General features: G+C 37.5%; 1 protein-coding gene across 3 annotated transcripts in view; it reads left to right on the top strand.

The window, feature by feature from the left end:
• The window catches only part of LOC137281661 (guanine nucleotide exchange factor DBS-like), a 149258-nt gene that overhangs the window by 92065 nt on the left and 30841 nt on the right, over positions 1 to 26352 (top strand). For all 3 annotated transcript variants that reach the window (XM_067813047.1, XM_067813045.1, XM_067813046.1), the window contains exons 10-12: positions 18972 to 19163; positions 19990 to 20181; positions 23034 to 23297. In XM_067813047.1, coding sequence (XP_067669148.1) covers positions 18972 to 19163; positions 19990 to 20181; positions 23034 to 23297 — 648 coding nt within the window. The remainder of the gene's footprint in view (positions 1 to 18971; positions 19164 to 19989; positions 20182 to 23033; positions 23298 to 26352) is intronic.

Here is a 26352-nt window from a genome sequence, read left to right as displayed (position 1 = left end):
CCGTTTGCTGGATTGCTGAAACGGACATGTATTGGTAATCTGTTAGATTTGATATAAGGCAGCATCGGCCATGTTTGATGTTTATCCTCTGATCATCCACTAACTGTGAAAACACCTGATTCAAATAGGTCAGCTATGAAGAAAGAGGAGTAAATATTGAAATTGTGTCACATTGTTTCCTCAGTTTTCTTAATGAACCATTCATGAATCTTGGCAGTAAAATTATTTATATTTGAAACGTAAAATATACTCATGATCTTGCACTTTGTTCAAATGAATCCTATAAATTGTTATAGAATTTTTTGTTTTATTTTAAGTCATAATGGAGTGTATATACATGTAATACAAACTGTTATTACTTACTGTGTAAGAACGTGCAACGTAATATTTTCACAGCAATATTACACTAGTGTAATACCGCTTGATGTATGACATCAAATGGCTCTAAGTTGTGATGCCACAATGCTAATGTCGTCGCAAGTTTAATAGACCTCCTTTCCACATGGAGAGTCACACTGTAGGCAATTTCGCCGCAGTTTCTGTCATTTATGTTGGCGAGTAATAAGCAGAATAGTAAACTCGCTTCCATGAAATAACATTTTCATTAAACTCATTAAAGATTTTATATCAGACCTGCTTTCGCTCTTTTGATAACAAATCGTGAACTCGTATAATAAAAATGGTATTACACGGAAGGTCATTTTGTATCCTCTGTAAATGTAATGATTGCAGTTTGTTTGTACAGGCTGAACAGGCTGATAGGTTAGAATTGATAAAAGTGACAGCAGTCTTGAAATCCTAGGAAAGTCATGTAGCCTTGAATTTGATTTCCCATGGAATAGGTGTAAAAAATGAAAAATGTTTTTAGACTGGAAAAAAAGCAACCATCTTTTGTTACATCATCAAGAGTAAAAAAATAAGTTAAGTGAGTGTTTCCGTGTTATTCTGAGTCAACCCATCCCCAAGTTTGTCATTTCGTATTTATTTGTGTGTGTGTGTGTGTGTGTGTGTGTGTGTGTGTGGGTGTGGGTGTGTGTGTGGGTGTGTGTGTGGGTGTGTGTGTGTGTGTGTGTGTGTGTGTGGGTGTGTGGGTGTGTGTGTTTATTAATGTGATATGGGAAAAACTGTATGACCATTAACAAGACTTGTCAAGCTCATAATGTGAGGATGTTGACAGATGGGAAATGAATGGATAGGAGTCCACCACTGTGAGCGACAGAATGGAAATGCAAAGTGCAAATGTACCCTACTTGTTTTGGGTGTGTATCCATTGATTTTCCTTTACTAGTCAGTTGAATATTTAAATAACATAAATTTTTCTCCAATTCTCAACTTGTATGCTCCTTCCTGGATGTGTTTGTTCACTTGTTCACCTCTTGTCTTGTTCAGATGTACATGTGCTTACCCCTGCTAGAATTACCCTGAAATCCCACAAACAGGTGTTAAGTGATACACTACATACACATAATGTCCAGTAACACTGAACAGAAAGTCTCCCCAGGCCAATGAAACCCACCCTACCCTATAAACCACACCCCTTCCAACCTCACCTGTTCCACCGATCCAAAACCGTAGTTGCCTCATAAGACAATTTAAAAGTTAACTCCTTTTAATCCCTATTCTTTAAAGTGCTGACCCAAACTGTGAATTATTGTTACCCCTTAGCATAACCCCCTACTGACACATCCTACCCCTCACCCCCTCACCCCAGTTCCCTACTTACCCACCATCCTCTCTAACTGTTGCACTCCCTTACTTACTCATTCCTGTACTCACTTATCAACTTGTCTATCCCACCTTCTCTCTCTGTGTCTTGCTCCCTCTCTCTGTCTTCCTCTCTCTCTCTTTTCCTCCCCCTGCCCCATTCCTTCCTCCTGCATCACACCTATGCTCACCCCACCCTTTTCATATTATATACCATATCTGTTTCCCAACCCCATACCCCTTTTCCCACTCCACACTCTCTGCTCCCCTGCCCTCGTATAATGACCCCGTATAATCCTCTACCCTGATCCTCTTTCTGTCGTTTTGTAGCCTTGAGTCTGTTTAGTGTGTCGCGATTTCCGGCTCTCAAGAAAGGCTCAGCTGTATTTTCTACCAAGGTGACACCCCATTGGCTGATCACCTTGCAAGGTCCCCATAAGAAAGGGGCCTCCTTTGGGGTTTGTAATATTCTAAGGGTTAGATGGGTGGATTGCAATTAGTACCTTTCAATGTAGCTTAAGGAGACTCTGCACTTAGGGAACTGTTTAGATTAGGGGCTGGGTAAGCCTTTTGCCAAACCAGAATATTATTGTATAGAAATTACTGTGATTATAAATCTATGATATTATATGTTAATTTTGTTTTAAATTATTGTAGTCTGGAATCATATTAAAAAATATTTCAAAGTAATAATCCAATATTTAGGCCTAATTACAATAAATCATTTTGTCATGAAGGTGTGGGATAAATAATCATTAAACATTAGATGAGAAAAAAAATCAAAACATATCCATGCCTTTTATTATTTTAATCATGTAATTAAATGTGAAATGATTTTAACAAATATTCATGACTATATTCAGACAAAACCCCTGTAGAAATCACCTTCACGGGGCTCTTCACCTATTACAACCCTTACAGGGCCTCTGGTATTGTCACAGGAAGTTGATCGAAGGAACCCTACCTGTGCTTTAGCGTCTGGATGGTTGTGTGTGAAAATGTGATCGTTTGTATCCGAGTTTTTCTCAGTTCGTTGGATTACCTTGATGAAATGTATAACCAGGAATACATAAAACAGGTAGGGTGCTGATGGTAGGAGTTCGTTGATGGACAGTGTTTAGTTCTTGGTGAAAGAGTGATATTTGCAGGTGAAGTCACATTGACCTCACTCTGCTTGTAGTTGTACCTGTATAGGGATTGAAAGGAAGGGCAATTTGTCATCAAGGCAGTATTGTCAGCTTGTTCATTTCTTGAGAGGGCTCATATATTTCATTGCATCTGAATTACAACATCTATTTCATATGATTGATCACATACATACCAGTGGATGTACCATACTACCATTAGAAGATGTGTGTGAAAATGACTTCTGAATTGTAAATATTTAATTTCATACAAATTATCCTCCATGGAAATTTCTCTTCATTCGTGTGGTCAGGGTGTATCTTTCCGATAGTATGCCTGTCATTTGAAGTAACTGAGAGTCAGAAATATGAATGTTTATGAATTATCCCTTCTTATTATATCAAGTGATGTTTTTTTTTTTATCATAATATTATTTCCTTTCTAAGTATCAAAAATGTTTCAAATAATCATATGCATCCAATATTCTACTTGATTTTTTTCTCAAAGCTATTTGAACATCACAGTTTTAATTTTTGCTGTTCATATTGGTATGTTTCAAGGGTTTTAACACCTTGCAATGAATATGACATGTTTGGCTGTGTCAGGAAAAGTCTAATTTGAGTTACTGCCAGTTTTTGTGTCTGAAATGAGCAACAGAGCTGCTTAAAATACAAACCAGTACATCATGTGCAGGAGTCTGGTAGTAAGCTGATTTTCCTTCTTGGATAAAAAGAACAGGTTTATCCCTGAGGGTAGCTGTGTGACAGGTCTTGGTAAGATTACATGTGACCTATGGCTTTCCAGTGACAGACAGCTTGTTTCACACTAGGTGCTATTTGTAAACTGTACCTCAGGTTTTTATTTGGTTTGGCCGATTGTATTGTTTTATGGAGCTGTCTGTCTTTTTGTTTTCAAGAATATGAAAAATAACCAATAAAAATTCGTTTTCCCATCTCAAACATGTCAAAAAGATAAAATCCTAATGTTTTTATTTACCAAAAGTGTAAACTTAGATGTATTTTTTTAGAATGTGTTTTGCCTCAAATGCACGTCATTAATTGGCCCAAATAAGATACTTCTAGTGTTTAGAAGGAATATCACTTTGATTGGTCATTTTATTTTATGCTTTTCTCCCTAATGCCACAAGGTTTTCTGAGGACAATTATCTGTATGCAATAACATTCATGTCTGATCATTATTTTAGAATTAAGTATTTCGCATTAATGTCATATTGTCTGCACTAACTGTGTATTTCTAACGTAACTAGATATTGCGCACTGAAATATGTACAAAGGTAAATGTTTTTAGTGGGGTACAGACTTTTGACCCAAAATTCACAAAATTTTCCTGTGTTTTCATAAGGAGGTTAATTTTGTAAAAAAGAAGCAGTATGATTTCTAGTGGTGGGGCTTTTTAAGACAAAGTTGTATGAAAGAAGATTTGTTCTTTATTTATGTTGCAGAGCATATGACTTTTATTAACAGTTCACATATTTCTTAGTGGAATTTTAAAAGCGCAATTGCTTTTTCATTTAATTTTTCAGTTTAATGGTAGAGCTGGTAGGGTATTTAAACCATGATTTAAATAGCGTCAAACTTTAAACGAACTGGTACGTAAGGATAGAGTTTGAGTTCATTTAGAAATCAGTCGATAATTTGAATCTCCTTGTAGCTATAAGGAATTAGCTGTGGTTTAAACATATTTTATTTCCAAATTGAAATGTGGATTGGCGAACAAGCCATATGGCTTATATTAACGCTGCTCCAAAGCACCTTTTACAAAACAGAAGTGAAATGATGTCACAAGGGAATTAGGTGTATGTGTTTATCACAGGTTTTTAGAGACTCTTATTGCAGTCGTCAAAATGATCAAGTTTTTATGGAACATCACATGCCAGCTTAGTGTTAAGCTGAATATCTAGATGTTTTCAAAGTTTCGTTAATTGGAATTATCATTTTGACCTTTGTGTACATCATCAATATGTTTGATTTTTGATATCATTACAGCAATGATATTAATTAATCATTGAAAGGAAATTCATGTTATATTGAAAGTGACAACACTGTTGCTATGGTGATAAGAAAGTTCAGTTAAAGGTAGAGCCTGCTGTATAATTCTGACTTTATCACAAGCATGTGTTATGGAGCAGATGTCATTACAGGTTTGACTGCTATGGTGAAAATTTGGTGTTTAAAAGTTTCCAACGTGTAACACCACCAAGAAACATTTGTAAGACCACACCAAGTTGTTTTCTTGTTTTGTGGATTGGCTGGCCATATTTTACCAAGAATAAGAAAAAAGAGTAAAAATAATAAAATATATGAAACTGATATTAAAATTCTATTGGTTTTCTATTTCTGTTCTATTATTTACTTATTTACTTACTTGAAAATGTTATGAGATTGTGTTTTTTTATGAGAGGCCTGTTTAGGGGTGGTAGGGTAGTCCATGGTTTAAAGTGTTTATTGGTCATGCCGAAGACCCAGGTTTGATTCCCCACTTGGGTACATTTTGTGATGCCCATTCCTGGTGTCCCCTGCCGTGATATTACTAGAACATTGCTATGATGGACATTACTCTCACTCACTCACTCACTCACTCACTCACTCACTCACTCACTCACTCACTCACTCACTCACTCACTCACTCACTCACTCACTCACTCACTCCTGTTGACAGCTGCATCCATATGCCTTGATAGTTTGTGTACCTTACTTTCCCATGTGATCTCTCACTCAGGAATTCTTCATGAGAGCTTTATGACAGCCTTACAATGACATCACGTATGAGAATCAATGGAGCATCTTGCTTCCTGTCTGTTGTATGTGTTTTCAAATTCCATCAGTTTTTTGTGGAGATATATGTTGACCCAGCAGGTTTACATTACTTTTGTTCCATGTGAACGCTGCTCACTGTAGGGTAAGTCATTCTCTGGTCATGGGAGAAGGAAAGACGATATCTAAGGGGCTGCTTTTGTTGGTTGAAGGGGTCCTTTGGGAGCATTGGTGAAGCTCTATTGTAAAGGATAGAGAATGGGGTGTGGAGGCTGGTGGATGATGTTTTAGGTGGATGACACAAGGTGAGATGCTGGGATTATATTTGAGGGTGATGACATAGGTGAGATTCTGGGATGATATTTGACTGTGATGACACAAGGTGAGATGTTGGGATTATATTTGAGGGTGATGACATAGGTGAGATTCTGGGATGATATTTGACTGTGATGACACAAGTTGAGATGCTGGGATGATGTTTGAGTGTGATGACATGAGGTGAGATGCTGGGATGGTGTTTAAGGGTGATGGCATGAGGTGAGATGCTGGGATGATGTTTGAGTGTGATGACATGAGGTGAGATCATGAGATGTTGGGATGATGTTTAAGGGTGATGACATGAGGTGAGATGCTGGTATGATGTTTGAGGGTGATGACATGAGGTGAGTCATGTTGCTGGGATGATGTTAAAGGGTGATGGCATGAGGTGAGATGCTGGATGATGTTTGAGGGTGATGACATGAGGTGAGATGCTGGATGATGTTTGAGGGTGATGGCACAGGGTGAAATGCTTTGGAAGATATTTGAGGGTGATGACACGCGGTGAGTTTTGAGGTTGATGACATGAGATGAGATGCTGGGATGATGTTTAAGGGTGATGGCATGAGGTGAGATGCTGGGATGATGTTTGAGGGTGATGATACGAGGTGATAAGCTTAGTTGTTTTAAGTGTTATAAAAAAAACAAGCTTTCAGATACCATATTTCTTTACATCGGTCATTTTCACAGAGAAAATTGACATCATGGCTCCAAGCTTACATAAAACCACAAGTACACATTGATAAAAGTGTTATTAGTTTGTACATTATTTCTAAAGAAAAGGTAAAAAGAAATATTCCTACTTGCTAACCCTTAATTTTGAGAAGCTGTAATCTGAACCACAACATGTTTTCATTTTTCCTGGTGATTAGTGATGATAAGATAGACCATGGTCAGTAATTGTAATCGAATAGTTGATTATTGCTTGCTGATGACAAGTAACTTAGTTATATTGTCAAAGTTTATTTAAATATTTCATTCTTCACATATATAAATGCTTGCATGACACGCAGGTTTGCTGGATAGAAATAATGCGTCTCTCTCCAAAGACCTTTAGATATTCATATAGACATCATGTGCACCAGACATAAACCATCCATTGATCCTTATAATGGCACATTGGCCAGTGGGGTCGCCTAGTGGTTAAAGCATTGGCTAATCAGGCCGAAGACCTGGGTTTGATTCCACACATGGGTGCAATTTGTGAAGCCCATTTCTGGTGTCCCCTGCTGTGATGTTGCTAGAATATTGCTAGAAGCAGCATAAAACCAAACTCAGTCAGTTAGTCAGTCAGTCAGTCAGTCAGTCAGCATAATGGCACATACCGTTTGTGTCCTTTGTCCACCTTTGTACACAGTTACAACATGACTTCTACAATGAAACATGAAATATTGATAAATGATGTCAAAATGTTAAAAGGTCAGACTCCATACAACAGTGATAAAACAATCAATAGTTTCACCTTTTGGTATTGAGTTACAGGCTGGTTGTCAACACTGTACATGGAGATTCAGGTTTCAGAAAATGTGGTCTGTCCCTTTATAGGCTGTATGACTCATATAGATACAACAATGTCACTATTGATATTGATTGTCGTAAAGGACTATGTAAAGGTTACCAGTTTCAACACTCATGTACAGATACATGAACCAAAACATTTGTAAAACAGAAAATGAAATAAAAGCTAATACTTAAGTAATTAAGATATCATTTAAAGCTGAGCACTGGATTCGAAGCTTTAATTGATTACAAGTACATGAATCTTTAAGTATTGGATGCAAATGTCATTAAGGTAAAATTTCTACAAGTCTGTTTGATGAAAGCAGTTTATATTTTATGGTGTGTTTCTTGTCACTGAGCCAAGAGGAATAATACGTGACATTGGTAATGTCATTGGAAGCTTAAGGTAATTTCCTAGCAGGTCACGTCTTGCATGATTATATGATTGAAAACAGGTCATAGCTAAATATTCATGAACTGTTTAAGATTAAGGGTGGTCTTTCTTGTTGTGAATATTCATTAGATTTTGTTTGTTTTTCATGCCGCAACTTCAAGATTCCAGTTTTATGACAGTAGTCTCTAATTAATTGAATTTAGGCTTGCCAATCCAGTGATTAACATCATGAGCATATTGGTTTGGTTTTGTACATTCCACATATAATTATCATAATTAGTATGTAGTCTTTGAAGTGATACACATAAATGCAAAACATTTATGGATGTCAAGTTCTTTATTGTGATGGACCTGACATTCATTCACCTGATGAAGGAGTACAGATATACTTTGGACTGTTCTGTTTTTCACTGTAAGTTGACATCCATACAATTCTTGCTTTCATAATTGCTATGACTTTTAAATGACTTACCAAGGGATTTAAACAACATTTTATATTCAAAGAGTTATAAACTATCCAAAAACAGGTTTATTGTGTGAAAGTTTTATAAAGTATCCGTACTGATTGGTCATGTTGTGATTGCCTTGCTGCTACTGGTTCACTTAATTTAAGCTTTGGTCTGGGCACAATTAGGAGATAAACATCATGTGTTGGCCAATTTCCGGGTGTTATTGAGTATTTGAAGAATGGGAATGCATTTGGAACCAACGGTGTCAGCTGGAGGTTTCAAATGAAACATTCCCATGCTTCGACATGTTTATGACATTGTAAACACAAAAGTAAACCAATGGGTTTTACTGTCTGCACTCGAGTTTACATCGAGTAGGGGTACAGCAGTGAAGTGTCATCAGCAGGCTGTTTCAGCTGGTTCCCATGGTAGCGTCTGGAGTTGCTCATTTGTGACGTCATTTTGACTTTACGTCACAATATGATTTGAATGACGTCACCACTGTTGATGACTCAACAAAACAATTGTTTGCGAGGTCAATACGCAGTGAATGGTCTTGCAGTTTCCGTGAATCTAATACCATTTGATCATGTTTTTCAACCAATCATATTACAGAACACAGTGACTTTTGGTTTACAATTTGTATTTTTATGTCTTGTATTTTGAAGATGTACATTTATAAAGACAAACACGTTTCTGGATCTTAGTGCCAGTATCGGTCATAACATGATGCAAATATTTCCTCTCCTTGCACAGCAACTATTAACTCTTGGTCACTTTGTGGCCAGGGGGCACTTTGTGGTGACTTTGAGGAGTGTATCATTAATATCAGTAGTCAAGCTTTATCACACACATAATCATTGGCTTTGCCCAGCTTAGCTCCATCCTTTGGCTTCAAAGACCAGAACCCAGCTGGGAGTTGTACCGCCTGTAAATTGACCCTTCAAAGTCCACTGACTCTACAAGTTAAACGGAGCTTGAAATTGATAAGGACGTGGACAGTGTTACACTGATGTTATCCCACTGAGTGGATATAAAACTGTAATGTCCCAGTAAGTGACTTGTAATGGAGCTGCAGGATACTGACCAGGGGTCAAACATCAAACACTGTGGTCAGTTCTGTGATCCTTTGATGAGATGAGATGCTTCAGGTGATATACATGATTTAAATGTGGTTATCACATGGGTGTGACTGGTATATATCCTTTATTGATTGTGATATTGTGTATATGTTAATGTGCTATATGTGGGCGGGTCTAGTATTATGGGCATTCAGAAATATTCCAGCTATTTGGTGGCGGACTGTAAATAATTGAGTCTGGGCAGACAATTCAGTGATAACAACATGAGCATCAATTGGGAACCAATGACATGTGTCAGCCAAGTTAGTGAGCCTGACCACCCAATACCGTTAGTCGCCTCTTACAACAGAGGCTGAACTGATGACTAGTGTATATTGTAATTAAGTGTCTGTGAACTCATATGACATTGGTTTAATTTGGATTTTTCATAAAGTAGTGTTTGTTTCATATCGCTCTGAGAAGTTTATTGTCTGGTAAAACCATTTTTGTCTCCCGCTTGAATGTGACTGAGGATAAGATTTTTTGACTGAATCGTGAGTATTAGTTTAGACTACTTTTTAAAGTGGCATTTAGAAGCTATGATGAACCAGAACATCTTCTTATAGATAGACAACTTCTGTATTGCAGTAAATGTTGTTTTTCAGTATAAATCCTAACCACGTTATCAAAGAAGTGTTGATGGTTTGGATCACTATCAAAATGTGACATCCATTGCAATAAAGAAGTTGCCTGTCCATTAAAGATGTTCCTGCAGGAAATGTGACTATAAATGAACTATCAGATGTGTAAAATAACAGATGTCTCAAATGGACTATTAGAGTCTTAAGTGAACTATCAGAAGTCTAAAACCTGAACTAACAGAAGTCTAAAATGAACTCTCAGTAGTCAAAAGTGAACTATGTGATGTCTAAAATGAACTCTCAGACATCTAAAATGAACTCTCAGAAGTCTAAACTAACTTATCACATGTCTGAAATGAAACTCAGAAGTCTAAGCTAAACTATCAGATGTTTAAACTGAAATCGCAGAAGTCTAGACTGAACTATCAGAAGTCTAAACTGAACTAACAGAAGTCTAAAACAAACTCTCAGAAGTCTGAAGTGAACTATCAGGTGTCTAAAATGAATGCTCAGATATCTAAAATGAACTCTCAGAAGTCTAATGTAAACTATCAGATGTCTAAAATGAGCTCTCAGAAGTCTAAACTGAACTATTAGATGCCTGAAATGAACTCTCAGAATTCTAAACTGAAGTATGTCTATAATGTCAGTGGATGTCTTGTCCAAACTGTCTGATGTTTAAAGTGAAATAATTGATATCTAAGCAGAAATAATAATCAAATCAACTGAGGTTCACACCAGTCTAACCCATACTAGGAGACATCTTCATGATTACTCCCCTACCTCCCCAGAACATTAAATACCTCCCTTTTATAAATCACCACCAATTACACCCCACTAAACATTGATGTGATGAACAGCAAGGAGAGTTTTGGGATGGAATAATGATTACTATGAGCAATTATCTGAGTTGTGTGTCCAGTAGAACACTCCCTGTTATTCATCACTCCCCTCCAGTCATATATTATGAAGAGTTCCTAAGCTTGACAGACAGTATTGCCAACACAGCATGAACACCTTGCAGAGTGTATCAGTAGGTCAGTAGGTCAGCTGGGGTGACCAGCCTGCAGCAACAAACACAGCTGTAATGTTCTTGTAGCTTACATGTGAACCCATGCAGAACATCTACAATATCTAATTCCACTCAGGACATAAATAAGGATTGATGGATTACACCCTAATGGACGTATGGACACCCTAATGGCACTAGTTCTATAATGATTAGATTTGATTTTCCCAGTGAGGAGCTCTTGAAGTGTTTCTATTATTTTGCCAGGGGTTTAACTAGGGGTTTGGTTAAATGGTTATTGAAATTTGACAATGTTGTGATGATACATTGGTAGACAATGGTAGAGGAATTGACTTATGTGTTTTTTGATGAGTGAGTGGTTTAATATTTAATGTACTGTCAGTGATATTTCAGCCATGTCAAGAACTTGTTTGATATTGAAATGGAATATATATATATATATTATAAAAGCATAGAGCGAACTCTGAATAGAGTGTTAATGAAGACAATTAATATAAAGGCTTTTTTAGAGAAAGGTTTTGATATGACACTGAAAAATTTCAAGGGCTGGACACAGCTTAAGTTCATCAGGGAGTCTTTTTTGGCGAAAGGTTTTGATATGACACTGAAAGTTTTCAAGGGCTGGACATGCCTTAAGTTCATCAGGGAGGCAATTCCATTTGACTGATGCCATGTTCTGGTAAGGCATGTAGCCTAATGATTTGAGGTTCTACTTTGGTACAAAGAACAGATTAGAACTATAGGAACATAGCATTCTTGTTTGCATGTAAGGATAGACTTCTTGAAGAAACACAGGTGCAATGCCATGGATGAACCAATAAGCAAGTGTAAGGATCTTGTCCTAGACATCAGGATGGGAGTGATTATTCTTGTGATTGCTTTTGGCCGATGTGGGGATAAATTGGAAAATTCATGATCTTACTTAGGACCTTATTCAATTATTCTGGCATCTGATACTCCCATCACATTGAAATTGCCTCTGTCCTCTGAAACAAAAGTAGGAAGATTGCATATAAGATGTATTTATGTTTAAAACCTGGGCCCTTATTCTTGAAATGTTCGTAGCCCTAAGAATTCATAAGTTTCATTGTAGCCAGTGTTTTAAGAATGGGCTAAAGAAGTTCATATGGCTACAATATCTCTACTACTACGTTTTGATTTTGCTACATGAGATTTTCTATAATTTTCTTCCACTTTTGCAGCTACTTCAAAAATTTGTGCAATTATGTAAAATTAGGTAGTAGCAAGCATATACTGCCATGTATGTATATATGAATACCACTTAGGTACAACCAATACAATGAAGTACAACTAAGTTATAAAAGCATTTATTATCTTGTACTTTTATACAATTCAGGAAATCCAAGTGCACCTATGCTCAACCATGTACAACTATACAACTCAGGTCCAACAAAGTACAACTATGTAAAAGCATGTTTAATGAAATACAACTATACAATTCAGGAACAGCCAAGTACATCTGTGCACATCCATGTATATTAATGTACAACTATGCAACTCAGGGACACCAAGTACAACCAGGTACAGCCAGCCATGTATTGGCAAAGGAATAGATACCAACACTCATCATGAACATGTATACATATGTATGTTGTATATATCTAGCCTTAAAAAACTACCTAGCTCCACAGTCCACAGCAGTGCTGGCAGTATCAAGTGACGGTAATGCAGGGTCATGACTTAATGTGCTTCATACCTGCACAACAGACAGTCAACACTCCACAAATGAATCTGACATTGTTTTGTTACTAAGAATTCCATGCTGTTCCTCCACCATGATATTTACTCACATCTTGGACAAGGACTAACCATGTGTGTTGGTTGATTGTGGTCAAATATTGGCATATTGTCCTCCCTTGTTTGCTTATTTCATTAACATGTTGTTTGTCCTCTTCTGATGACCTCATGTCTGTGGGGAAGGAGTAGAGGTGTAAGTCAATGATGTGTTTTGTGTCCTGTTCACTAAGAGCAGTGTGTGGAGACTCTGTCAGTGGGGAAGGAGTAGAGGTGTAAGTCAAATATGTGTTTTGTGTCCTATTCACTAAGTGCAGCATGTGGAGAATCTGTCTTCGGAAGAGTAGAGGTGTAAGTCAAATATGTGGGGTTTTTTCCTTTTCTCTTAGTGTAGTGCATTCATGAGTATCATTCTCTGTCGGTGGGGAGGGAGCAGAGGTGTATGTCAAGGATGTCTTTTGTGTCCTATTATATTTATGGTTTGTGTCCTTATATTGCAGAGTGAGAACATTCCCTATCACTGTATAATGAAATGTTTTCCAGTCTGTTTATTGTGGATATCAGCCCAGAATTTTTCTTTCATATTTGGAAATCCAGGCATAATTGACTCAAATAATTTTTCAATCAGTTTTTTAAACATTCTGTATTTCTTAAAAAAAATATGGTTTTGAGTTTCAGTGGCTGGTGTGCAGATGTTAAGTTCTCTGGTCATTGATCCATAACAGCAGCTGTCATATGTGCATTTCTTCAAATCTGATGTCCTCAAACATAAAACTAATTGTTTCCTAAACTTCATAGAATAAGAACTGGCAATGAATAGATAAATGCAAATTTTGCTCATTGTCTGAATTGAAAAGAATCATTAAAGTTTACAATGTTCCTTTCATCCTGATTGGCTAAAATGGTAGTCACCTGATCTGAGAGTCACATCTAAAGTGAACTATAACGTGTTCTTTTTGTGTTTATTTTTTTATTCTTAGCAGCCATAATATAGCTGAAATATTGCTTGTGTGGTGGAAATGTGACCTCATGTTTGGTTCATTTGCATTTTTTAAGAGTGGGAAAACAACCCCAATTTGGTGATTTTTATTCCACCCAGAGGATACAATTAGACTAGTTTTAATTGGTGGTTCAGCGCTCTATCAAAAATATGTATATATAATATTTCAAGACCGTGTGATCAGTAATAGTTCATCTTGATATATCTTTACCTTGAACATTCACCAACTTTTTCCATATACAACTCTATATATGAGAAAAAATCAATCAACATTACTCCTGCGTGACCTCTTGTGTTCAGCTTCTGTGTGAGGGTGCATATTTTATGAGCTCTAATCATGTACATGGGCTCTTTTTAGTCCACCAGACCATAACTACCTAATGCTATAGTTGACCATTGATGCATGACAGGGCTTTATTCAATATATCTTAGCTAAATTGTATTTCACCTTAAGAACATCAGCATCACTGATGTAATTATCTGTTATTATGGCTGTGGAGTATTTCAACACTGCCATCTTAATCTTCAGTGTGTCATACACCAGGTATCCAGACGAAACATTGTTGAATGTTTTAGAAATAGTAACAAAGGGATAAGGTGAGAGTAAAAGTGATTGTTAGAGATAGAAATTATATGTGTATTGTGGTAGGGACTTACATACTGAATACAGATAATAAGTTGTAGCTTGTTTACTATGATTGTATGAATCACCAATACACTGGTTGGCTACAAAATTGGAATATTCTTTGTCACCGATATGCAGATATTCACAGTGTTTAGTAGTTCTAGTGTTTGCTCATCTAACTGAGACCTGGGTTTGATTCCTCACATGGGTACAATGTGTAAAGCCCATGTCTGCTGTCCATTGCTGTGATATCGCTCAAGTATTGCTAAAAGCATATTACCAAAATCACTCACTCTCACTCACTTACTCACTCACTCACTCACTCACTCACTCACTCACTCACACAAAAGAATCTAAGATGAATTATTATATTCCATACTGCAGTGGTGATATTGGACATATTTGCGTATGAAATCAATTTCTGCTGTCACAGCTGTCAGACATGACAAGTGATGGTTGTTGTCATTTAGCCTACATTGTATACGCCCTTGGTGGATTATTGAACTGCACACTAGGTCATTGACCTGGATATTTATATATATCCCTTCACTGTATAGTGAGTGTGATAGTTTTATACACATCATCATAGTCATCATATAGAGTGATGCTCATGATGTCAATCACTGGATCACCAAACCCAGATTGAATTATTTACAGAACGCTGCCACATTGCTGGAAAATTGATGAGTGTGGTGTTACCTGAACAGGTGTGAGTGAGTTTAGTTTCATTCACCTTTTAGAAATAATCCATAATTATCATAGTGGGAGTCAAACTCAGGTCTTTGGCATGGTGAATGAACGTTTTAACCATGAGGCTACCCTACCGTTCCCTGTTGTGTGGATGAGATGTTGTACTGAAGAACTAATCAACTGATAAAGGTTGGCAGAAATGATGTAGTAATATTTTTGTGAGGTCCTCAAGATTGTTACATATTTGGGCTCAAGACTGGATTATGTGGTATTTTTGGAAGCTTGTAGAACCTTTGGAGATATATGTTTTTGTCCCTTCTGAATGAGTGAGTGAGTGAGTTTAGTTTTACACCTCACTCAACAATATTCCAGCTGTATGGCAGCAAATAATCGAGTCTGGGCCAGACAGTTCACTGATCATAAGCATAAGCATTGATCTGTGCAATTTGGAAGCAATGACTTATCAACCAAGTCAGAGAGCCTGACCACCCAATCCGGTTAGTCACTTCTTACAACAAGCAGAGTCACCTTTTATGACACCTTTCATGACACCTTTCTGGAATTTCCAGGCGGTGGGGTACCCTTGGGGTTAAATCTTTCTCTTCTCTTGCTGAAGACACGGGTTCATTTTCCCACATGGGTACAATACAAACCCCCACTCTTGATATTGCTGGAATATTGCTAATAGTGGAGTAAAACTCAGCTCACTTACTCCAAGAATTTCTAAGTAGTTGTGTAAAAGCAAAGGTCTCGGACACTCTGCTCCAAGCTATCATTGGTCAGGGAAGAATTAGCATTCTGTGGTAACCTCAAAACGTTCACTTCTTGTAATGTCGTCCAGGACACGTAACATAATTTGCAGCTTCAGGGAGAAATGATAGGACAAATTTGCACACCATGTCTTCAGTAATCCGTCGTAGTAATGAACTTGTCTGAAGAAAAGAAGTAACACTCCCTTGTTTGAAAAGGCCATCGAGATTCCTGTTGGCATATGGCAAGGTGAACCTTTGTTGTAAAATACGTCTGAATTTCATCGGAAGGTGGTGTATTTGATTTGTGATTAGGTGTTTGCTGATCTTGGGTTCTGTGATTTCAAGACGGTTTCCTTTCCTGGATGAAGCATGGTACATCATGGTAAATTCACCATACCTAGGTATCTGGTCTGGTTAAATCCATTTTGTACTCGTAACAATTTGAAGTTACCAGCCCTGATGTCTTGCTGGCCTTTTGGCTTATTTCATACTTTGCTAATACGTTGCTTGGTAATCTTAGCTAGCTTGTTTTTACCTCATTACATTAATGAATTGCAATGTTGACCTTATATGCAAGTTGGTCCCAGCATCCTTTGTTTTTAATACTGATGAGAGAGTGAGTTAAAATTTAACATCACTGCAAAATATCTGCACTTTATTTGATACATGTGAGCAAGACTGTGTTTTACCTCATGAGCATGCCGCGTCAGTGTGATGTTGTGTGGTGGTGAATAAACAGAGTAACTTGTATCAGTGGATTGTAATATATGCAAGTTAGCTTCGTCATCAATGAGATTCAGAATTGGATCTGGTTGTAAGAGCATTAGAAGGCATATGATAGGATGCCTGAAAGGCTGGACAATGCAAGGCCTTTGTAAAATCAATAGTCAAGAAATTGTTTCTGTTAAAATTATTGCACATTCCTTGAATGCGGTATGCATTTTGTATACCCCATTCTATACATTTGTGCTTCCCACATACATATTTCTGTGTCATTTAAAACCATTCATTTTACTGGGTAGGTGCCATTTGCCTTCATCAGAATGAATGACATTCCTGGTCTTGCAAATGGGATTAAAAAATACCAGAAGAATCCTACAATTCTAGGAATTCTTTCACCTTGTCACAATTCAGTTGGTTTAGGTGGCAAATTCTGAACACTTTGTCCAAGATTTGTCAACTCAGTCTCACAAACTGTGAGCAGGTTCAAGCCAGAGATTACATCTACCTGGTCACAAGCTCAACATTCAGCACCTCTGTGAGGCAGCTTGCCACCACTGTGTGGATGACCTTCACAAATCTGGCTGACCTTCAGTGGGATGACCTTGTGGATAGCTGTTGTATTCATACTGTTGTCGTCTGCCTCTGCAGTCATGTGCTCCCGTGTGTTCCCATTATTGCATATATGTTATGATTGCCTGTTTGTTCCCATGACTGCCTGGATGGTTTAATGAATGTTCCCATGACTGCCTTATGTTATCATGATTGCTTGTATGTTCCCAAGATTGCCTGTATGTTCCCAAGATTGCCTGTCTATTCCCATGATTGCCTTTCAGTTCCCATGATTGTCTGTTCCCAAGATTGCCTGTATGTTCCTATGATAGTCTGTATCATGTATGTTCTCAAGATTGCCAGTCTGTTCCCTAGATGCCTTCTGTTTCCATGATTGCCTGTCTGTTCCCATGAATTCATGTATGTTCCTATGGTTTGCCTGTCTGTTCCCAAGATTGCCTGTTTGTTCCCATGAATGCATGTCTTTTTACATGATTGCTTGTATGTTTCCTGATTGCCTATGTTCTGTAGATTGCTTTCTGTTCCTAAGATTGCCTGTATGTTCCTGTGATTGCCTGTATGTTCCCAAGATTGCCTTCTGTTCCCATGATTGCCTGCCTGTTCCCATGATAGCCTTTCTATTAACAAGATTGCCCGTATGTTCCTATGATTGCCTTCTTTTCCCCCAAGATTGCCTTCTGTTCCTATGATTGCCTGTCTGTTGCCATTATTGCTTGTACGTTCCCATGATTTCATGTGTCTGACAGAGGAGAACATACACTTTTTGACAGATTTTACTAACTTTTCTGAGGTGACCTCATGGAGAGGACTTGTAGCAAGTGGATAATGTTGTCATCCATCTCTTCACTCAAATGCTCCCGCATGTTTTATATAGGCAGTTGATTTTGTATCTGTAGTGGGATTAACAATCTTGGGTTAATAATATTGATGCTTCTTTGCTCTTTATAGAAATGAACTTCAGATTTCCATATTCAATACAACTTTTTACTTCTTCACCCTACCACTGAAGCTGCTTGTGCACATCGATAGTACATGTACTTTCTGATAGTGTGAGAAATACAATCATCGAAATCAAAAGAACATTAAATTAAGCTTATTTGGCTGTGCAGAAATATTGTAGTAGTTAAATTGTTATTGTTGTAAATGTTTCCTTTTCATTATGGTTGCTGTTTGTATGCAGGCACTACTTAGCCATAGAAAAATGAACATGATTAATAAAGCATGTTATGTTTTAGTGGCAAACCTTGCCGTCATGTGTGATTATCTCCCTTAGCTGTGACAGAATTTCTGGATACTGAATAAAATGGTATTTTTGAGAAATACAGTAGTTGTTTGAAGTGAACACAGATAAAACAAGTATTTTGGTTTGGTGGAATGGTGTTGTTTCCCATTGGGGACATAATGAACTGTTCATTCTGCAGTGAAAATTATATTATTTAGAAGTGAGTTGCATACTGAGAGCAGGGATATTCCAGTTCAAACCCATCAAAGTTCCAGAGCCGTCAAACAGATCTGAAACAGAAAATCAATAATTCTACTCAACAATGTTCTTAGCACTTGAAATACAGTTTTGAATGGAATATTTTCTTCTGTTGTCAGACATTGTTTTTACCTATCTAGAACATTCATTCATTCATTCATTCATTCATTCATTCATTTGAGGCAGGGCAGTAGCCTAGTGTGTGAGGGTTTTGCTGGTCATGTTGAAGACTGGAGTTTGATTACTTTAGACCCCACATGGGTACAATGTGTCGAAACGCCCATTTCTGGTGTCCCATGAAGTGATATTGCTGGAATATTGCTAACGGCAGTGTGAAACTAAACTCACTCACTCTTTCATTCATTCATTATATTTTACAGAAGGAACTTGAGCAAGCCGAGAGGATGCGAGCTCATGGGGAACAGCTGATCCTTGACGACCACTATGCAGTGGATAGCATTCGTCCGAAGTGCATCGAACTGCAGCGCATGTGTCAGCAGTACAAGGACCTGCTGCGTCGCAGGCAAGAAATACTCAGCAAGTCACATGACCTGCAGGACAGGCTTGATAAGGTAGGTACATCTACATTTAGAAATAAGGAAACCGGAGGCGGTAGGGTAGCCAAGTGGTTAAAGCATTGGCTTGTCAGACCGAAGACCAGGGTTCGAATGGCCTCATGGGTACAATGTGTGAAGCCTATTTCTGGTGCCCCCTGCAAGAATATTGCTTAAAGCAGTGCCCGACCAAACTCAGTCAGTTAGTACATTAAAATAAATTGTTGATTAATGCAGCAGATGACAATAACAGAGTAATATGATTTCAATCGGTGAAGCCTAGTTGAGGCAAACCAGTGATCAATGTTATGAGCAACTGTCAATGACATCATGGCATGCAATCAACTTTGTCACAAAATCCAACCCTCTCATCCCATCAGTAGTCTCCTCCTATCAAGGGGTGGAGGTAGCCGAGTGGTTAAAGTGTTTGCTTGTCATGCTGAAGACCTGGGTTTGATTCCCCACATGAGTACACATTTTAGATGCCACTTTCTGGCATCCCCTGCTGTGATATTGTTGCAGCATTGTTAAAAGCATCGTAAACTAAACTCATTCACTAGATCTTCTGACAACAATGTTGATCGACCCGTGAAGGTCCAGGGTAGAATAGGTCTTCAGTAACCCATGCTTGACACGAAAGGCGACTATGCTTGCCGTAAGAGGCGATTAAGATGATTGTGTTTGGATTTGGTTGACACGTTATCAGTTCCCATTTCACAGATCGATGCCAGACTTGATTATTTACAAACCGCCACCATATAGCCGGAATATTATTGCTGAGTGCAGCATAAAACTAAACTCACTCAAACATAGATCATAAAGGAGTGGCATATTTTCATTTTAGGCGAATAGGTGGTGCACAAAAGGGGTGGATCTTCTGGCTAGCCAGCCAATCGATCGGTGCCAAAACCAACAAGGGGCGGAACAAGCCTTGCAGGATGTGGAATCATTTCTGGCAACATCAAGGGAGCTGAAACTGAACAATCCACGAGAGTTTCGGCAGCTGTTCGAAAGTATGATGACGCCAGAAACTAGGGTAAGCAATCAAACCATTGATAAAACTAGAAATAGTTGTGGAGAAAACCTTCCTAGATTAGATGGATCCTTGTTGTATGTAAGAAGACATGTCCGATACATGTTAATTAGTTACATCATTGTAGTGATATGTTTGGAACTACAGTCAAGTCTTTTTAATCCAACTACGGATCAGATTTATGTGACGGTTGTAGATAACAAATTTAATAATTGTAATATAGGCTCATTTATTTATTCCAACATATTTGTTAATCCAGTAATTTGCTGTGCAACGGACAATGTTGGATTATTGAGACTTGACCGTATAGTGATTTTGTTATCAAAAAAGAACACATTTATTCAACTCAGAAGTAAGATTTAAAGACGGCATAAGAATAGAAACTGTAATGGGAAAGACTCCCTTCTGTCCTTGAAGGAGTTTGTGTTCTAAAGTCAGTTTCTAGCATTCCATTAAGATCAGGATCCGATTCATCGCAACAAACTTAAGTTTTGACTTAAGTCAGAGTTATTAGTCAAGTTTGAGAAAACGCTTTCCCCAGAATGAACCAAAATTGATATTAATTCAAACACAAAACAGATATTTTGTTTTTGGTTAATAGAATGCATAAGATGTTTGGTGTTATTATTAAAAATGCAGCTGAGGTAGAATTCAGCTGTTTCAAACTGTCAACCTCAGTTTGAAATTTGAATAAAAACTTAAGTTTGTTTCGAGAAATCAGGGTCTGGTCTTATGATGGGCATAATGAAGTTATTCACGTACAGTTGTGTTCCTTTCACAAGACGCTACTACTGATACGGACGTCATGGTTTGTATGGAACATGGTACAGACATTTTACTACTGGTTTTCCTTTAGTATCCATACAAGGATTAGCTTGCTATGATGCATGGTAGTCATTTTGTGAATCTGAAATTTGGACCATTCACATTAATGGGACCGATATGGTGTAATTGGAAGAGAATGTTGCAATCTGACTTGTGGAAAAGGACTGTATGGCATATTTGTATTTCCTTGCAGTCACAGCAAATGTTTTTTGTGTGTGTTTCTCTTTTCTTGATTTGGATACATACATGTTGATGAGCTGTATCATTAGAAATGCACAAACGACTTGATGATAAAACATTGATGACACCATGATGCCATGTTTACGAGGAATTTAACAATAGGTCGTGTAAGGTTTGGGGTCAGAAATCTGTGCTTCTTAACAGAAGTAATTTGATCACTAGGATCAAGTAGTCTTGCCTCAATAACTTACTGGATAGAATTCCTTGGCAACCTCAAAAGTTGATTACATCTCTCACTGGTTCATCTGGTCAAGTACTTTTACATTCCACCCAAATATGGCTAAATATTACAGAGCATTTCAATAGACAATAAACAAGCAAGCGTGAAAATTACGGGTATGGATCGATGATTCTGGCTTATTGGGGCATATGACAAGACTTAGAAACATGAGAAATCAGTTTGTTTATCAATGTTGCAGTGGTTACAAGTTTTCATTAGATGTTTTTAAGTGTTTACTAATGATTCAATAACTGACTTTATGGATGACTATGTACATGAGTGTGTGGACGACTGAATGATCAATTGCTTGCAACCGTGTCTACAGTTCTGCAGATGTTTTGGGACAGTACGCACTTTAGCATGTTGCTGTGGCATGCAAACAGATTTTCTGTGATTTAGCGAGATATGTTTTGTAAATTTATTTACATAATTTATTAAAAGCAATTTGAGATATCAGCTTAGTATTTGGGTCTTTGTCAGCATTCAGTGAAATACTGGATAAAAGAATTATATATAATGAGATATGTCATACCCAGTCATTGGATCTCCTTAAGAAATTGACCCATGAAGATCCAGGTTAGAACTGATCTTCAGTAACCCATGCAATCACTGGATTGTCTGGTCCAGACTTGATTATTTACAGACAACTGTCATGTAGCTGGAATATTGCTGGAGCGTGGCTTTAAACATCAAACCATCCAACCAACCTTGAGACACTATTTTTTGTAAAAATTTGTACATTTTGATCAGAGTACAACTTTTTTTGTGTCACAGATGTTTAATATCACTAGTACCGCTCAGTTAGCAACTGAAATTGTCAGTGTAAAATATGTCACAGAAGAAACTAAAATGACAGCATTGTCAGAAGTAATCAGCCAATTTTAAATAATTTTTAAAATGATGAAATGCAGCATACTAATGGGTTTTATGTGTGAAAACCGTGAGATACTTAGAGAATGTGATTAATCATTCACAACTGTGGTATTTATACTTTTAAAATTGAGAATTTAATCGATGTGGTTAATGTGATATTTTAAAACTATTCTGAGTATGTGCTGTTTTCGTGATGACAAGTTATACATGCATGGATGACTTGAACATTAAGCCAAGGCGAACAATGATTAAGATGACAAGTATACGTGAAATGTTTCATTTGTATTGTACAGATTGTGTTTATTAATTTTGTTCTTATTCTGTTGCAAAACAAACAGAAAGTGTTTTGACAATTTTTTGCTGGCATATTGACATGAACAACTTTACTTAGCTGGATGACATTTCAGTATCATCATACTTTCTGTTAGAAAAGGGATTGTAGTATGTATGGTGTTGATATAGGTATGTCTCATTAAAGTTCAGTGATGAAATTGTACATATTTTTCACATTGTTAGCATTTTGCTTGTCAAGCTTACAAGTAAAGAGTATTTCTACAAAAACAAAATTTAATTTTTTTGAAATTTTGATATATTAATTGTATTAAAATGTACTGTTATTGATTTAAGGCGATTGTATGTAGTGGAAATAATGTTTGTTAATTTTGTTGACATTAAAATATACAATTGTCGATTTCAGGCGGTTGTGCAGCAGGTACTCAAACGAATGGAGGATGTGCAAGGAATGTGTCAGAAGAGGAAAGAATCTCTATGCAAGATGGCTGCCCGGCAGTCTAGGCCGATTCAGCCGGTACATCCTGAGCCTTCTCCGAGCCCTGCCTCAACGTCACACCAGGTGTCGCCACTCCGACTGGACACGACTGACTATGACCCCCATCTGAAGCGACGAGTCTCAGGGGATACTGCAAAAAGGAGTCCTTTATCCCTGGAGAAGTCAGCTCGGGTGAGATGAAAGTTTGCTGTAGACCAGCTTTTACGGATAATGTACGATTCTTTTTCAGCATTATTTTGATCAAATCATGTTTTAAATAGGATCGACTCAAGAGCAACCAACAGTACTGGGTTGTTCGTACCATAATGAAGCAGCCATGAGTTGTCTCCCTTTGTTTCTTCCACTTTTATTAGGAGGGAGTTAACTGTAAGTTGCAATGGTGAAACAGTAAGCTCTTACCAAGGTACAATAAGTATTGCAGTGCAAGGTCAATGGTTCTGACTTACCCCCGTTAGACCTTCCAATCACAGCATTACTACAATTTCAATGAAAGCTTCTGCATAGAATGTTACAACATTCAACACTACAACAGGCCTTGATTGAGTCGGATTTCCATTCTGAAAAGTGTTCACAGCTTACAGAGATGTGATGGGTTACAGCAAACCCTTGCTGTGTAGAGATGAACTAAGGACCATAAATGATCCAAAAACAGAAATGGAACCTGTGACCAGCAGTTCTAACCTCTTCGTTCCACAACATCACAACAGAACAAAGTTTCCTTGAATACGAATACTCTTGTGACTGGTATGACTGATTTATTTTGCGAAGCTCAGCAGAACTTCACACAGCTTGGTACAGATTATACCACTCTCGAATATAAAGAAATTATTGTATACTTAACAAAACATAATAACAAGCATGCTGAAACCCGACACGTGAAAACCCTCTGGAACCGTGTTCTCACTACGAATATAACTGCATTATACTGGAGGGTGTACACTACTCATCAATCTTGTATAGATACAGTGATATAGATATAGATATGATATAGATATAGATATAGATATATATCTTGCATAGATATAGTATACAATGCATTACACAGGCAGAAGAACACTTAGAATACAAAACATTACAACTTGAAATAATTGAAGATTGTGATTAAAAAGATATAATGACACGGGTAGATTTTATGGCTTACGAGTCCAACAATGTCCAAATAACATATTTACAAGTTTCTTGCACACATGAATATACAGTGTAATAACTTACCAAACCAGATGAATACAACCTATAGCTCTACATATATTTATAAACACTTGCCTGCCCAATGAGCCAACATGAAGCATATTATAAGTTATCACATCGTGTCGAGGGAAATACAGGGTTTTATCAGTCCTGAGTAAGGTTGTATTCCCCGAGCTGGAGGCATTTATCTTGCTGAATGTTTTCACTAAATCAAAACAAAACAACACGCATCGAATCGACTTTTGTTTATATATGTGAGATGCCACTGTTCACACGGATTACGGGTCATGGTCACGAGTCAGAGTTCACTCGAAGGGAGTGTTCAGTTTCTTTAAACTGTTCATTTTTTAAAATACAGTGTTAACATTTTGAATGTTGCAATTTGAAAATATTGCCGGTTGGGTCCTTGATGACTGGGCATTGTCAGGAAGAGGAAAACAATCCAAGAGCTCGTCTAAGTTGACACCTTCCAAATCGGCTGGAAGTTCCGGTGAAGTGGTTACTGAACTATTCAATGACACCTCCCGTCCTGATACAGTATACGATGGAGCCTTAGTGCATGTGGTTTTCACTACTGCGCCAAAACTTCTGGACAACGCAAAATTCATAGACATCTTCTCCTGATTGGTTTCATTGCTGCCGTGTTGACACCAGCTGATTGTTTGACCTCAACACACCACATGTTACTAAAGGCTTGTTGATGCACGCTTTTCTGACTTGGTGTCACTTTTCCTCACTTTCGTTACCGAGGCGTAGCGGGGTGATATGACTTTCGTAGTGGGATTACACGACTTTTATACGTCCGCTCACGGATTGTGATGGATGTACATGGTATTTTATCAGAGTCACGTGGACCAATCAAAACTCGACATTCTTACATGATGCTAGATAAAGCTCTTTATATGTATCCATTCATCGTCACCCTCACGATCCACCAGTCAAACTGATAACCTGAAACAGTAAAATATGACAAATCACACAAACACCACATTACATGACATAATACACATAATAGAAGATACACAGTCTTGTTTGCACAAGCAAGAGAACGAATTTAAATTCACCAACCTTATATATACCCTTAATCAATGCCACCTGGTGGAACAGCCAGTCAGGTGACTATGGTTACACACTGCTAGTAAAATGAAATTTCATACTAATTCATAGTTCAAACGTTGGAAATTTCATATCCTAGCTTTAGTAAGGGAGGCAACTCTGAACCAGCTGTTCTTGTCCTTTCAACACTAAGCACTGCAATATACTGAAGATCTTATGGTTGTGGAAGGCAAACCACAGAGTAAACGTAGAAATGGAATCTATGACCAGCTGATCCTGTCATTGGTAGAGGAGGCAACTCTAAAGAGGCGGTGTATGCATTGCACAGTCTGGAAGTGTGATTAAATGTAAGTCATTTTGATGCAGAGCTGTGACTTGGACTGATAACCAGCTTATCCTGGCATTACTAAGGGAGTCAAATCTGAAGATGTGATGTAGTCATGGTATAGAACCCTTGTGAACAAATGAGTGTGAGAACTGGACTGGAAATCCTGACCAGTGGATCTTAACACAACAAACAGAGCCAGTTCAGAAGAGATGGTGTTAGAATCAGTGTATAGATTTGTGAATATGCAAGGATTCAAATCAAGATGTTATAATTACACACTTACAGCTGGTGTTTTATTATGCGTGGATGTTTAAGTGTTTTGGGAATGCTACAGAGAGCCACTGTTGGAAATATTCTTGTGAAAATACATTGTATAGCACTGCAGAAGAATAATCACCACATTGTTTTACATTGAAGATATTTGAAAATGTGTGTCCTGGTTTTTAGTTTGTCTGCTGAGCAGAAATATGAAGTGTAAATCTGAAATGTGAATGTATATTGTATACTTTCCCATTTGAACTCTATTTATGAAAACTTATATCCTTTACATGTATATTCTGTAAAGTTTGTCCTGAGGAGACTGTCTCTTGAGGAGAAATGTAATGTTATATTCTGAGATGTAAATATCTATATATGCTTTCCCATTTTCCCCAA

This window comes from Haliotis asinina, chromosome 4, assembly GCF_037392515.1.
Source record: "Haliotis asinina isolate JCU_RB_2024 chromosome 4, JCU_Hal_asi_v2, whole genome shotgun sequence".
In the NCBI taxonomy this organism is placed as follows: Eukaryota; Metazoa; Mollusca; class Gastropoda; order Lepetellida; family Haliotidae; genus Haliotis; species Haliotis asinina.
This window is presented reverse-complemented; position numbering and strand designations above follow the sequence as displayed.